At 51.9% G+C, this 14,302-nt stretch overlaps 7 protein-coding genes across 7 annotated transcripts; 5 read left to right on the top strand and 2 right to left on the bottom strand.

The window, feature by feature from the left end:
* Positions 1–2: 2 nt before the first annotated feature.
* EDD37DRAFT_560334 (cysteine synthase) lies at positions 3–1,292 on the top strand (the record flags this gene model as incomplete). Its single annotated transcript, XM_062813843.1, has 2 exons — positions 3–1,068; positions 1,120–1,292. The coding sequence occupies 2 exons, from the start codon at positions 3–5 to the stop codon at positions 1,290–1,292; spliced, it is 1,239 nt and encodes a 412-aa protein (XP_062673481.1).
* EDD37DRAFT_267346 (uncharacterized protein) lies at positions 1,209–3,341 on the bottom strand. The gene has a single exon (XM_062810912.1). It carries the CDS (start codon positions 3,246–3,248, stop codon positions 1,308–1,310), a length of 1,941 nt encoding a protein of 646 aa, XP_062673482.1. The 5' UTR covers positions 3,249–3,341; the 3' UTR covers positions 1,209–1,307.
* A 42-nt stretch (positions 3,342–3,383) lies between these two features.
* Positions 3,384–5,544, top strand: EDD37DRAFT_267509 (beclin 1). The gene is made up of 3 exons (XM_062810915.1): positions 3,384–3,573; positions 3,626–5,429; positions 5,495–5,544. The coding sequence occupies exons 1-2, from the start codon at positions 3,489–3,491 to the stop codon at positions 5,122–5,124; spliced, it is 1,584 nt and encodes a 527-aa protein (XP_062673483.1). The 5' UTR covers positions 3,384–3,488; the 3' UTR covers positions 5,125–5,429; positions 5,495–5,544.
* On the top strand, positions 5,512–7,578 carry EDD37DRAFT_267506 (uncharacterized protein). The gene has a single exon (XM_062810914.1). It carries the CDS (start codon positions 5,899–5,901, stop codon positions 7,528–7,530), a length of 1,632 nt encoding a protein of 543 aa, XP_062673484.1. The 5' UTR covers positions 5,512–5,898; the 3' UTR covers positions 7,531–7,578.
* Positions 7,579–7,703: 125 nt separating this feature from the next.
* On the top strand, positions 7,704–9,799 carry EDD37DRAFT_267604 (WD40-repeat-containing domain protein). Its single transcript, XM_062810919.1, has 3 exons — positions 7,704–9,111; positions 9,238–9,324; positions 9,384–9,799. Exons 1-3 carry the CDS (start codon positions 7,760–7,762, stop codon positions 9,532–9,534), a joined length of 1,590 nt encoding a protein of 529 aa, XP_062673485.1. The 5' UTR covers positions 7,704–7,759; the 3' UTR covers positions 9,535–9,799.
* A 518-nt stretch (positions 9,800–10,317) lies between these two features.
* EDD37DRAFT_267625 (non-specific serine/threonine protein kinase) lies at positions 10,318–12,448 on the bottom strand. The gene is made up of 2 exons (XM_062810920.1): positions 10,878–12,448; positions 10,318–10,818 (listed from the first exon to the last, which is right to left on the bottom strand). The coding sequence occupies exons 1-2, from the start codon at positions 12,300–12,302 to the stop codon at positions 10,474–10,476; spliced, it is 1,770 nt and encodes a 589-aa protein (XP_062673486.1). The 5' UTR covers positions 12,303–12,448; the 3' UTR covers positions 10,318–10,473.
* Positions 12,449–13,766: 1,318 nt separating this feature from the next.
* Positions 13,767–14,283, top strand: EDD37DRAFT_267546 (uncharacterized protein). The gene has a single exon (XM_062810916.1). The coding sequence runs from the start codon at positions 13,886–13,888 to the stop codon at positions 14,222–14,224; it is 339 nt and encodes a 112-aa protein (XP_062673487.1). The 5' UTR covers positions 13,767–13,885; the 3' UTR covers positions 14,225–14,283.
* The last annotated feature ends 19 nt before the right edge of the window (positions 14,284–14,302 follow it).

Genomic DNA, 14,302 nt, shown 5'->3' on the forward strand with positions numbered 1-14,302 from the left:
GCATGCAATGGACGAGTCGCGAACTTCTCGTCGGCTTGACCTCCGGCATCGCTGTGGCCATCGCGGTCGAACAGCTCCGACGGTACATATCAGCACCGTACTATGAGCGAGCGACATCCCAATCCGAGACTAAAGCCGTGTTACAAAGTCAAAAGCAGACCCTCAGACCTGCGAGCATTGGCATAGAGTCCACCATCGGCAACACGCCGCTCATAGAGATACAGTCTCTGTCCAAAGCGACAGGCTGTACCCTACTGGCCAAATGCGAGTTCCTGAACGGCGCGGGCAACAGCCCCAAAGACCGCGTCGCGCTGAGCATCATCACCCGGGCAGAGTCAGAAGGTCTCTTGACGCCTCACTCCGGTGACACCATCTACGAAGGCACCGTCGGCTCGACGGGGATATCGCTTGCCGTACTGTGTCGGGCGCGAGGCTACCTGGCACACATCTGCATGCCGAGCGACCAGAGCTTCGAGAAGTCGAATTTACTGCTCAAGCTGGGCGCAGTGGTTGAGCGTGTGACGCCCGCACCGATCGTCGACCAGGAGCATTTCGTCAATCGTGCGAGAAACCTGGCGCGCGAGCATACAGCTGACGCAAACCGAAGAGGCAGGGGCTACTTTGCGAATCAATTTGAGACTGAAGCCAACTGGAAAGCGCACTACGAGGGTACTGGGCCAGAGATCTATGCGCAAGCAGAAGGGCGAGTCGATGCGTTCGTGGCCGGAGCTGGGACGGGCGGCACCTTGTCCGGGGTCGCTATGTTCCTGAAGGAAAAGCTAGCACATGTGCAAGTCGTGCTGGCGGATCCACAGGGCAGTGGGCTGTACAACAAGATCAAGCACGGGGTCATGTTCCACAGCCTGGAAAGGGAAGGAACGCGACGACGAGACCAGGTTGATACTATGGTCGAGGGCATTGGTCTGACACGCTCGACGGCCAACTTTGAGCAGGGAAAAGAACTGATCGACGATGCAGTCAAGGTCACGGATGCTCAAGCGAAGAACATGGCGAGGTGGCTTGTCGAACAAGACGGCATCTTCATCGGAAGTAGCAGTGCAGTCAATTGTGAGTACCTCATACTAGCACTGACAAGAGCGCTATGCTAACATCGGACAGGCGTTGCTGCTCTTCGAACAGCTAAGACACTCGGTGCTGGTCACCGGGTCGTGACCATTCTGTGCGACTCTGGAGCTCGACACCTGTCCAAGTTTTGGGACCAGATAGGTGATATCGGTGGAGAAGCCCGAACGACCATCGACGATATTCTGAACGGCACAAACCTGACATGACATGAGTCTGCCGGGCTATCGAGGGCCGAAAAGTTCATCATCAGAATCTTCCTCTTTGATCTCCAGGATTTCGACAGAAGACTGGCGATGAAGCCGTCTGCCGGACTGTTGCCGAGACTGGATTGCTGCTGCCTCCCTTCGGTCGCGGAATGGCTTCAACCATATCTCAGCGAGTTTGTTTCCGATGTTAGTGTCGCTGAATCCTGGTAGACGTTTCGCGAACGTGGCGACTTCATGCGAGGGATCCTGACGCAATTCGTCCAGGATCCGAAGCTCCTTCTCTGACCATTTTCGCTCGTCAACAAGATCGCGATCCCCAGGCACTGTACGGAACTTGTCATACACCTCATTCAGCACGGGTCCGGTCTTTTTTGTCCGGAGGACTTTACATTTGGCGATCTCGGCAAAAGACAACCCAGCCCCTTCATGCAATTCAACCATGGCCTTGAAGTCACAAAGTGCTAGTCTCGGCCTCTTGGGTTTGGTGTTGCTTTCGGCCCGGTACCCTCTGATCCAGTGCATGTCATGCACTTCGTCAATATCCGTCCCTTTCTTGTCGGAGTCTCTCACCAGATTTCTCCAGTGGGTAAAAACTCCGCCTCTTGAAGCGAACTTGCGGCGACAAAATGAGCAGATGCCCTGCTTCATCAGATCAACATGCTCGTTTTCGAAGTGACGTTGCTTCCCACTCATGATGTCAAACTCTGTACCATCTCGATAATCCTCATCATCTTCTTCTTCCTCGTCTTGCTCTGCAAGCGTCCACTCCGGGTCATCACCACCATCAGACCGGGCTTCAGCCTCAAGTGGAAAATCGCCTTGTAGGGGATCCTCAGAGTCGGCCCTGATGGTTCTTCTAAAACGCATCAGGTGCTTCGTCCGTGCCGTCCTGCCCTCGTTGCTTGGCTGCCACAGTGATTTGCCATGGTCGGGGGAGGGTGGTTCATGAACCGCCTGAGGGAGAGGAGTCGAGCCTGAAGGGGTCCGGGAGCTAGACGTTGAGCGAGCTGTTCTGGGTGGAATTGCGTTGACAGGTATGCGCCATGCAGGTTCAATATGGGCTTCTGCTGCTGTGCTCTGGGCCTGGCGCACTATGGCTAGGACCTCCTCGCCCATCTTTGGCCCGAACCTCTCCATGATCAGGGTCTCGTCGATTTCTTCGTCTTGTCTCAGCGACTCCAGTGAAGATTTAGCGGTGTCTCTGCCGGCCAAGTCTTCCTCTGGTTGGCGAACTTCGAAAAGAGAGTCTGGGCTATCACACCTCGGGGGCTGCTGTACCTCAAACAAAGAATCCGGGCTGTCTGATCTGACAGGGTTGCAGACCTCAAAGAGGGAATCGCCGTCGGAGTCGGGTGCATCAGTCCTGATAGTGCTACTCCTCAAAGGTACCTCAGGTGCTGGGAAATCAGGTTGCGACTGTACCGGAGCAAAAAGCTCGTCATCACTGTTCATAGGGACTTCTTCTTCTTCTTCATCAGACGATAAGGCAGCATTTTCAACGATTTCCTCGATACTCTGAAGCACCTCATCAGCACCTTCGTTGTCAAAGTATTCGTCTTCAGCGCCTTCAGCCTCCGTCATTGCCCGTAACAGTGATTTGCCCTTGGAGGCATCCTCGGCACCAGTGTCTGTTTCATTCCTTGATCCGTGTAGATGTCCATTGTTCACCTCGATTTCTCCAGTCCACAAGTTGATCTCGTCCCCAACACCAGTGAAGTCGCGAGAGTACTTCTCGAAGATAGATTCAAACCGCGACTTGAGCAGCTTGTCATTGCGGGAACGTAGGGTACCCAGGTCTTCGTCGAGGACTTCGTCTGAACTTTCGTCGGCGAACATAGAAAGGCGGGGCCTCTTCCGGAACGGTTCTTCGATTGCGCTGGTATCCGAGCCATCAGAGAGTACTCGCTGAAGGTGAGATGGCTGGGACTGTACGCCTGCAGCGAATACAGTGTACATTTTCGTAATCAAACCCTTGAGTCGATCAATGTAGAAAGGGAGGGCGCAATAATGTATTTAAACAAAGTACTTAATGAATGCGCCGGCGCGTCGCGGGCAGATGATGGGCGCGTCTCTTGACGAAGTGCGTCATGGGTTTATTTGTGGTCACTTTCACCTTTCCGGGGGCTCCCTCATCTCAACTCACGTATTGACATTGTTGACATCCGCAGTCTTCATTGTTTCGACCATGTGCTCGGGATGAATTGCCAGAAATGTCGACAGCCCATAGAGGTTGACAATACCATTCAAGACTTGAACCCGGCCTCGTTCGATCTCTTGGTTGGCAAGTGCTACACCTGCCCATTTATGTCTTCATTCGCACTGACGGTTCCCAGCATCTACCAGTAAAGCGCAGAAGCCTACGAACAGTCTATCACGTTCGAACTATCCTCAGGAACGAAGAAATCTCTATGACCGTGTTTCTGCCCATCTCAGCTCTCCTGTATACAAACGAACTATCCCGGCACCACAAGATGAGTCGACTACGACTACGACTGTGCCTGCGGCTGCAGGATATGGTCTCAGTAACGGAAATCCCGACATGTCTTTTATCGAGATAACACAATCTCAGGCTGTTCTACCTGACAAAGACATGATCAGACGCCAGACGAAGAGCCCCGAGGAAGAAGACGACGATAGCAGGGAGAACGGCAAGAAGAAGCGGCGACGTCCAAAAGACAAGCATGCAATTGCGAGGGATCTGTTTGCCATACTGTCCTCTCATTCTGATGTTGACCAGCCCATCTGCGCAGAATGCACGTCTATACTGTTAGCCTCGTTCAACGCACGCCTGACAAGCTCCAATAGAGAAAGAGATGCATACAACTCTTTCCTCAAGTCTGTGCAGCAGACAATCTCCTCCCAGGGAAATGACCAAAAAGGTCAACAAGAGAAACCCAATGCGCAAAGGGCCAATGAGACAGCGTTCGACCACTTGAGACGGACCGAAGATGAGTCGCAAAAAGTGGAAGGAGAGATTGGGAAGCTGGAAGAGGAGAGTCAACAGGCCGACCTTGAGGAACAAGCATACTGGACGTCTCGAAATGCCGTCAACGACAAATTGCACGACAGCACTGTGCGATTGTTGTCGCTGCAGGAAAAGTATACGCATGACCGTCAACAGCTCGAGCGTTTGCAACGTACCAATGTCTATAATGACACATTCTGCATTGGTCACGATGGCTATTTTGGAGTCATCAATGGATTGCGACTGGGACGGTTGCCGAACCAAAACGTCGACTGGGGGGAGATCAACGCTGCCTGGGGCCAGACTCTGCTCCTGCTGGCCACTGTTGCAGAGAGGCTAAAATACACATTTCAAGGCTATCGTCTCCGACCTCAAGGCAGCACGTCGCGTATCGAGAAACTGGAATACCCTCAACAATCTCCGAGCACAGCCAGACAAAGCGCAGGTACTCAAGATCGAGGGTTACATTCAGCAGCTGCTCATCCTGAGCCCAAAATCACTGTCCTGGATCTGTTCAGCAGTGGTGACATGCCGATAGGGCGACTCTTCAATTCTCGGCGGTTCGATAACGGTATGGTTGCCTTCCTAGACTGCTTGGGACAGCTCGGTAAATACGTGGAGAGAACATCCAGTATTGACCTCAACACGAAACCTACGCCTACCAGGAGTGCGTCTTCGCGGAACATACAAACGAAAAGGGCGCTACCGTATACCACTGAAGACGACAAGATCGGCAATGTTTCGATCAAGCTTGGTATTGGGTTTAACCAAGATGAGAACTTTACCAAGGCCTGTAAATATGCCTTGACATGCTGCAAGTATCTCCTTGCATATGTCAGTAATCTGGAGGCACAAAAGGCGGATTGAACATGAGAGGGGATGAACGATCGCCACATTCGAGAGACGATTATTAGCACTATATGGAGTACTCGTACTCTGGAAGCAGTGGCCGAAAGGTTCAAAGCCACATTTCAATGTTCAGCTGCACTGTCAACGTGCTACGACCCTACATGGCTGTAAAGACTTTGTCATCAACCACGTCGCCTGTGGTAGTCGCTTTGAGGCGAAATCGATATTGTGGCCACCTTCGTTCGGGGGCCGCCGCGACGTTGAATACCTTCTTTTGCATCATAAGCCGAGATTATGGACTTCTCCGCCTGCATACGCCATCGGTATGTTCCATCAACAGCCTTGACGAAACGAACTGATCAACATGGGTGACTAATGACAACCCCAGATGCGGTAGTACCTCAAGATTAGCCTTTCATACAACATTACATGGGTGCATGCGACGATTAACGGGCACCAGTCCTGAATCATCAAGTTGAGCTATTTCATTTGGTGACTGCTTTGGCAGCGAGTTTAGTAATCGTGCAGCAAAATCAACCACAATTCTTTCTGCTCGCTAAACAGCCGGCCCCCTAGCCTCGAATACGAGGTCACCAAACGGTCTAGGGTCGAACTCGTATAAGCGATGTACTATGGCACATCAATACTTATGGTCTGCCTATTTGGCGCACGTCGTCTCATATAACAATGATCTTGCCCTACTCGTGCGAGATCTGCTATCTTGATAGTCACTTGCTGGCACGAGACCAGTGATCGGCCAGCATAACCGCGTCCCTCGGATATCAACTTGTGATGGCAAGTTCAACACACTCGAGACGGGAGCTGCATTTCGTCACTATTGATTCCACCAAACCGAGGCCTAGTGCAGATGCGAAACAACGCAAGTCCTTGCGGGCCTTTGTGATGAGAGACTATCTCCGACAAAAGAATGATCCTAGCTGGGAGTTTGCACCAGCAAAAGTGGACAGTCGGATGGACTCGCATATCTCCAGGTTCCGATCAGCTAAGCCCGCCTCAACGCCCAAACCAAAGCGTCGGAACAGAGAATTGCGCCGCGTGCATACACACCCATCCACGCATCGCGCACGGCGACTGGGCCCTGCACCGCCCGGGACGAATGAGAGTGTGCCGGGACCTCTGGAGGCTGAGCACTCCTCAAGGATCTCCCCGATCCATGATCTGGACATGCTAGATCCTTTCCAAACCCTTCAAGTCGACCTTTCCACTCCCGAGACACAAAGTCTTCTTCAGTACTATCGTACTTCTTTCTGGGCCAACTCCTATGCTTGCAATCCAGAAGGTCGCTGGATGTCGGTGGCTTTGATGGATCCCGCAATTATACATGCGACGCTGAGCCTCGTAGCAATTCACAGAAGAGATTGCTATTCGATTGATTTGTCTAGAGAATATTTCAGACATCGAGGAGAAGCCATGCGACTTATAGCGTCCAGAATGAGCGATCCAGATCAAGCTACAAGGGATGCGACTATAGGCGCAGTAGCTATACTCTCGAGTTCCGACCAAGAATTCGAGTGGCCAGCCAAAGTCCAAACAGCTCATTCTGTCGGTCTTGCCGACTTGATCGCGTTGCGTGGAGGTATCGACAACTTGAGCTCGAACAGACATATCCAGCGGGTTGCCGGATGGTCTGACATGCTTCATTCCGCGATGCATGGGACCAGGTTGCGGGTCAAGATGCCACGAGTCATAGCCGAATCCAAGGAGAGCATTATTGGGACACCTGCAAGTGGTAACAGTACCAATCCCTGGCCGGCCGTTCTGCTGTCAGATCTCCCATCATGTGTGGCGAACATCTTGCGCCGAGTCCGGGTACTTTCGAGCTTGAAATCTTTTCTGGTCACGGACCGCAATCCCGAACTGCGTCGTACGTTTAGCGGCCTGCTCTGGAAACTCGAATATTCCATCTTGGAGCTTCACGATGATGAGAATGGCGAGATGGTACTCAACGAAGGCAGAGGTATATTCCGTAACCAGCGAATGAACATGGCGGTAGGTCTCGCTACTCTCATCTTCTCATACTCCTCGCTGAGAAACCTTGTCGCACCAGTTCTCTACGACAAGCTAAGGGCACGATTGAGAATTTGTCTCTCGTCCATGGACAGTTTTGCATCAGATTCGGCCCCTTCTTTGTACCTGGGATTCCTTGAGGGCGGCGAATTGGCAATCATGTTGTGGGTGCTGCATCTCGGATTACACGGGCCGTATACGCACGAGGCAGATAAGAGATGGTTCGCAGATAAGCTCGCTCAATTGTGCTGGAACAATGGCATCCTGTCGTACGCCTCTGCAAAAGAAAAGCTTCAGAGCGTGGTCCCTCAAGCCCACGAAGCCATGATGAACTCGGAGCAGGATTGGGAGCAGGTCGAAGTGTTGATGTGGGAAGACATCATCAAAGTCCGTTAGTTGCATGAGATATAAAGTGCTCGATAAAAGCTATCCCCCATATCCAGTGACTATACTCGAGTACATATTCCCACTGAGTTGTAGTATATACTGATCAATCACGTGCCGTCGTAAAACACTTTACGCGGGTCGCGTCGTCCGTAGCATTTCGCGTGAACTCATCGCGTCATTCTACGAAATATGCGAAAGTACTAGTAGTCATTGCAGAAGTTTAACCTTCATATTGTGCATGAACCCGACCAAAATGGCTCGCGGTGCTCAGCCTGTCGCAGAACCCTCAGAGTTCGAAAAGCAAAGACTTGCCAACATAGCAGAGCGTGATGCGCTGCTCAGGAAACTGACCCAGGAGGCGCAACAAGCCGGTCTGTACACCAAAGCAGCCATACCCGCTGCTCAACATGGCCAAAAACGCGCCGCGAAACCCAAGCAACCTCCTGCAAAGCGGGTCAAGAAAGAAGACATCGCCCCCCGACGCACATCTTCGAGGTTAGCTGGCATTCAAGCGGACAGCGAAGTCGCACAGCAAAAAGCCGAAGAGCAATATGTCAAAGCCAAAGAGGTGGAGCGAGAACGGCGGCAGAGGGTCACAGAAGACCTCAAATTCTCTTATGGCACAGCTCTGATCGGGACGGATGTCCTGCTCAAGGGCGTCGCGATGCCGTATGAGCGCACGTTCGACGAGTCCGACATCCACGAGACCACCGACAAAGAATTGAAAGCGTTGCGAGAACGTATGAGTTCGTTGGAGCTCTGGGACCAATGGGAACCAAATCGCATCAAGATCACGCCGGAGAGGATATACAGCATGGCATTTCACCCGACGGCCACGAAACCGATTGTCTTTGCTGGGGATAAACTGGGCACATTGGGGATCGTGGATGCAAGCCAAAAACCTAACATCAAGAAAGAAGATGACGACGAAGAAGAGGATGATGATGACCCGAATCCGGAAATGACACACATCAAGCCCCATACACGTACCATCGCGGCGATGCACTCGCACCCTAGTAAACCACAAACCTTGTACACAGCAAGTTACGACTCGAGTATCCGCGCAACGGACCTTGAAAAGGGCGTCGCCGTGGAGGTGTACGGTCCGAGTGACAGGACAGACGACGAACCCGTGTCGGGCGTCGATATGGCTGCAACGGATCCCAATGTAATATACTTTACCACATTGAACGGCGCTTTCGGCGTATACGACACACGGCAGGACGCCGGCAGCGCGACACTATACCAGCTCAGCGAGAAGAAGATTGGTGGATTCTCCTTGAACCCCCTGGCACCGCACTACCTCGCCACCGCATCGCTGGACAGGTTTTTGAGGGTCTGGGATCTGCGCAAGTTATCGCGCAAAATGCCATGTCTGGTCGGCGAGCATGAGTCCAGGCTAAGTGTGAGTCACGCGGCGTTTAATACCGCCGGACAAGTCGCCACGACGAGTTACGATGATACTATCAAGGTTCATTCTTTTGGGGTCAAATCTGGTATGAACGCCAATATGCAGGAGTGGAAGTCTGGCTTCCAACTTGACGAGGAGGCGATGAAGCCGGAGGTCGTGATTCGGCATAATAATCAAACGTACGTTTCCTCTTTTTCCAACTCTGACATGGCCATCTCTCCTCGACGCGACTCCTTGAGCTGTCGAACTGATCTACAAAACGGTTATGTCCGGGGCATTCTAGCAGATACTGACACGCGTGATAGTGGCCGCTGGACAACCATCCTCAAACCACGTTGGCAAATGTTCCCCGAGGACAATATCCACAAATTGGTCGTGGGGAACATGAATCGGTATGTTGACTACAATCTCTGCATCCACTACCCTAGCAGCCACTGACCTCGTTGTTTAGCTTCGTCGATGTCTACAGTGCCGACGGCACGCAACTAGCGCAACTTGGTGGTGAGGGCATTACGGCTGTGCCAGCCGTTGCTGTCTTTCATCCCAGTAAAGACTGGATTGCTGGCGGTACTGCGTCTGGGAAAATGTGTCTTTGGCTATGATTGTTGATATCAGGTTGAGATCTGCACGTCCTGGTCTGTATGAAACACCGTCGAGTGTACTGTAAAGACAAAGTTGGGACCTTGGATACATCTCCTCTGAGCGGATCTTAGACATCTTGTATAAAACTACTTTTGGGCATGATTGGACATTTAGTATAACCACCTCAGGAGTCTCGTGAGTGTTAGCTTTTGGAGTCCACCTTGGCAGCTGCGCAGAGGTTGGCTAAGTGTCAGGAATACAGGCAACTGAATGATGAACAACGTTCGACGAGTGGCTGGCTGGCATGCTAGATATTTCTTCTTGGTGCCTACCAGGTATATATGCAGATGCAATTCGACCTGTCACCTATAATATTCAAGAAACCGCTAAGAGCTAGCATTCAACGGCTTCCAACACTCCAAACAATCGCCCAACCAAAAACAGAACGGGGGGTATATAAGTACTTGTACATGAAGAGGGTTTCCTTGCAACATCTTTGGTCGACAAACCGCATACTCGATCAAAGGCTCAGATGAACATCCTCTTCTGGTTAAGCGCAGGAAATTATGCATGAAGTCCCCAGAAAACACCTGGAGGCCGACCCTGGGGCCCAAACCATCTGGGCTGGGGGATCCCATGTCAACCATGCATACATTTCCATGTCACGACATGGTTCTGGAAAATGTTTGCGGACACTGACCGAAGTCGCAGTAACACATTTGTTTGCACGTTGGGGGGTGCAAGACGCGCCGGGTGTTTCCGTGGCCGTTGCAGCAACAACTGACATCATGACTCTGGGGCGCTGAGTGATCACGGGCATGTGTCCCACTCCTTGTGAAGTGTCGCCGCGGACCATGAGAAGTGCTGAGACGTCTTGCTTCTCGGCGAAGTCTCTTGTTTCAGGTCATGAGATCTCGAGACAGACCATTGTAATCCCTAATCGTCATTTGCGAACTTGTTCAATCCTGGTAACTGCCCAGGGTCATGATGACGAAGCCAACCTCGTTGGTCTCGTTCTTCAATGGTGTCCAATGCGTCGCGAAACGCTCGAACCCCATGAATCGGCGTGTGCATAGTGTGACGTCCATAGAAGTCGCGTGGCCCATCTTCAACGACGAGCGGACGCGTTGTTTGAATTCGCTGCCCAGTTTGCTCTTGGCGTGTGCCTCCAGGAACCGGAAGACGTCCATTCCCACGAGCTGGGAAACCGTGTTCTTCGGTACCGGTTTCGTCGGGTACAACATCGACGCAATCCCGGCAGAGTGAAACGAGATGTAGAAAGTCGAGTAATTGACAACGATGTACTGTGATGATCATGTCAGTTGATAGCCCAAACAACTCAAGTAGGTGCTTGACCACTCACCTTGGAATAAGCCGTGTAGAACGTGTCCATCTGCTTCTTCAGATTCATCTTCTCAAGCTTGTTGATCATGGTTTCCTCCATGCCCGGCGGGCCCTGGGGCTCCACAATCTGCTTACTCCTGAATGACGAAAACAACCTACTTGCACGCGGTCGTTGTTTCTGTTCCGGCGCAGGAGGCGACAAGACGCCATTGGCAGCTTTTTCGTCCGTATCGTTCGACATGGCCAATATCCTCAACACGTCGGATTGACTGTGTACTGTGGTCGAACAGTTGATCTGTCCCCCAAGGAAGAAGACGACGTTGCCGCTCGCGTCAAATAAGGGTGCCGTATACAACAGGTTCCAGAAGGGCTCGCCTGTCTTTCGTTGATTCAACAACAATTCGACTGACTCTTCACGCTTTTGTATCGCGTCGCGAAGCCGGCCTACCGCAGACTTGTCGGTGTGCCGGTTCTGCAGGAAGCGACAGTTCCGAGGGATGATCTCGTTGCGTTCATATCCCGTTACTTTGACGAAACCGTCGGAGGCGTAGACGATCGGGTTATCTGCCTTTGCTGGATCAGTCAACACGAAGCAATCACCCAGACCGGCATATTTGACCCTATTGCTGGCCAAGGCTTTCGCGGCGCTCATGGTCATCTGATGTCGTACGAAGCGAGGATAGATGTCCATGGCTACGAGTCGTTCAATGTCATTCTGCGCATCGACGAAAACAGATTCGAGTCTGGGAAGGGTGGTCGCCAGAGCAGCTTTGAGGTCCTTGTTCACTTTGATGAGAATGCTGTCGGGGATGTTGATCTGATTTGCTGCATTGACCGAAATGAAGTCGCGGTGGATCTCGAACATGTTATTGGCGACATCGTTGAGTAAGGCATTGTATCTGTCCACCTTCTCAAGAAATTCGAGGTTCTCGCCGCATAGCCTGGACTGGCTGTACCTGAGTAGCTGGTGCGACGTTGTGGGGTTGTGAAGAACGGTTTGAAAGACGTCGTGTGCAAAGAAATCGGGTAGCCTGCTGCTCTTGGACGTTGACGTAGCACCAGTTGCTTGAGACGCTCGAGATACGCTGTTGACTGAAGCAGCAGATGATTTTCCTTCATCGATTGCACCCAGGTTGAAGTCCAGCTTCCGAAGGTCATCATAGTTCTCGTCCGGCGAGGCTAATTCAGAGTGCATGCCTCGGGCTTCATGCAGTTCTCCATTCGTAGGGCTTTTTGTCCTGTGGCTACGAAAGCTGTTCGTTCTACCATCGGCCGAACGGGCAGAATCTGTACGGCCATCGTAGCTCGGTCTGCCTACAGGACCGCCAATCGCTGCGTGAGCACCCATTTGTCTCCTATACGAAACAGAATTCGAGATCGGTTCGCCTGTGAAGTCTCGAAACAGTCGATTATGAGGATTGTATGGAATTGCAGGCGGCTCCATTATTAACTTCTCGGCCTTCGACTTTGGTCGTCGTAATTGAGATCCAAATGGCAATGGTCAAAGCTTCGAAATTTGCAAAATCTCAAAATCCCTAATATTTGGGACGTCAGATGGAGGTGGTGACGATTGAGACGTGCACGGACATGCTACTATCGAGTAGCTTTTGACCGCACAGACGCGGGCTGCAACACAACGTGGGAATGCCTGCTAGCCTGGTCAGGTATCTCATCATGCCGTGTTTGATTTTCATGCTGACAGGGATTCCATAGCATATTGTTTTCCTCCTCAAATGACAGTCCGTTAAAGGATGCTGGTGCATTTACAAATAAGCTGGGCCTAAGTCTTCAGCCGGCTCGGGAGAAGATCCCCAGCCTCTTCCAGGCCAGTCCAAACCTCGAACAAAGAGACGTTGACTTTGGTGGCTGTTCGCCACGTGCCGCTAATGTTTGATTATCGGTGTCCGTCGTAGCCGCACAGACCGAGAGTTTCGGATACAGTAATGCCACTGCGCGGAATCTGCCAAACCATGAGAAGTTTGTCATGAAACCGAAGGCTTGGGTCCGATATCATTGGATCCCTCTGCAGCGCTCTGTTTGAGCAGCATTACTGTGCTGTGGAAAGTATGCGAGAGACAGATGGAAGCTCCATTGAATGCCCAACGGCCAGGAACGTTGCGTACGGCTGGTGAAATGGGATCCAGATCCCCACCCCGTTGCATGTCTGTTCGTTATACCGGCTCCACGGTTTGAGCTCGGCAGGTCCGAGGACCCTAGGTTTGGTATCGGGTCAGTGAAGAATGGTTCTTACTCCGAGGGCTCATAACGCTGCTTAACTATACGCCTCCTTTGATTTCAGGACTGATCTTTTGTCTCGCTAAAGAGCCCCCGATGCGAGCAACGTGAAAACCTGGGCTAGCTTAGCGCCACGGGCTGTCAAGATCGGCGCGATGACCATTGACAGATCGAGTATTCTGGAGCCTGTTTCCGGGGCGCAGCTTGAGACCGAGATGAGGGGCTGTTTACCCCGAGGCTGAGATAGGAAGGCCCAGAACATCCTTAGTATGGCTGCTCAAGACTCAGAGACCCACCGTTTCATCGCGCCGTCCTTCCACCCAAATCCGGGCTCAATTACCTTGACAGCAACGGTGTATTGAAGAAAACACAAATGAATCCCTGTTTCCTCAAGCTAGAGTCGAGGTTTCCATGAGCATGCATGCCGCTTGCATCGCGCATCGTTCCAGGGATACTACCAGTCTCGAAGCCTGGCCCTTACGGCGCAGTCTCAAAGATGCTATTGTGAAGACGCCAGTCCTCGTTTTGGGATGAGTTGAGCCGCAGACCTGCATTTCCTGTGGAGACAGATCCTTGAGAAAGCAAAATCAAGGACTCTTCCACTACCAGCGTAGCGTAGAGTACGCGACACGTCGACCTTCGATCATTCCAGTCGCCTCGGTTCGTGCCGTAAAGGCTGACAGTATAGCCTCTCTTTTGCTGGCGGTGAATTGCGAACCCGTGGCGGTGTACTTTGGTGCGACATGAGAGATGCGCTGGTGGACCTGATATTGGCATAGCGGGTCCCAGACCATGCACGACATGGTTTCAAGCACATGTGGACTCATGCTCTTGTGGTCGGCCAATCCATCCTTTACCATGACAACGTCGACGGATGTGTCTTGGATCCCTATGGCTCTTGACTTAATCCAGGATATTCAATCCGCTGGAGGTGCGTTGGGAGTACATCGAGGAACCTATTGGCAAGCATCAGCGCTATACGTACCATGGACTATTGCCCTTGCAGGCTGGACGTGTGGCTGTTACTTCGTCTCGCGAACAACCGCACCGGGGCATATTGGGGTAGACGCCGAATTGGCCCAAGCTAGGGAGCTTGAAGTGAGATATTTTTTACTGTTGAAGGATTTTTAGGTTGAGATTCGCAAGCTGTTTTTTCCCTGTTTTTAACAGGCAGAAGAGCTGGTGCTGTGGCAACGGTTCGAGTTGGGC

Source organism: Exophiala viscosa (genome assembly GCF_022695815.1).
Source record: "Exophiala viscosa unplaced genomic scaffold EDD37scaffold_2, whole genome shotgun sequence".
NCBI classification, from domain to species: domain Eukaryota; kingdom Fungi; phylum Ascomycota; class Eurotiomycetes; order Chaetothyriales; family Herpotrichiellaceae; genus Exophiala; species Exophiala viscosa.

Coding starts and splice junctions, on each gene's coding strand:
- EDD37DRAFT_267346 (XM_062810912.1), bottom strand. CDS start 3,248: ATGTACACTGTATTCGCTGCAGGCGTACAGTCCCAGCCATCTCACCTT.
- EDD37DRAFT_267509 (XM_062810915.1), top strand. CDS start 3,489: ATGAATTGCCAGAAATGTCGACAGCCCATAGAGGTTGACAATACCATT. Junction 3,574..3,625: donor CTCGTTCGATCTCTTGGTTG/GCAAGTGCTACA, acceptor GACGGTTCCCAG/CATCTACCAGTAAAGCGCAG.
- EDD37DRAFT_267506 (XM_062810914.1), top strand. CDS start 5,899: ATGGCAAGTTCAACACACTCGAGACGGGAGCTGCATTTCGTCACTATT.
- EDD37DRAFT_267604 (XM_062810919.1), top strand. CDS start 7,760: ATGAACCCGACCAAAATGGCTCGCGGTGCTCAGCCTGTCGCAGAACCC. Junction 9,112..9,237: donor ATTCGGCATAATAATCAAAC/GTACGTTTCCTC, acceptor CACGCGTGATAG/TGGCCGCTGGACAACCATCC. Junction 9,325..9,383: donor GTCGTGGGGAACATGAATCG/GTATGTTGACTA, acceptor CTCGTTGTTTAG/CTTCGTCGATGTCTACAGTG.
- EDD37DRAFT_267625 (XM_062810920.1), bottom strand. CDS start 12,302: ATGGAGCCGCCTGCAATTCCATACAATCCTCATAATCGACTGTTTCGA. Junction 10,819..10,877: donor TCTACACGGCTTATTCCAAG/GTGAGTGGTCAA, acceptor TGATCATCACAG/TACATCGTTGTCAATTACTC.
- EDD37DRAFT_267546 (XM_062810916.1), top strand. CDS start 13,886: ATGCACGACATGGTTTCAAGCACATGTGGACTCATGCTCTTGTGGTCG.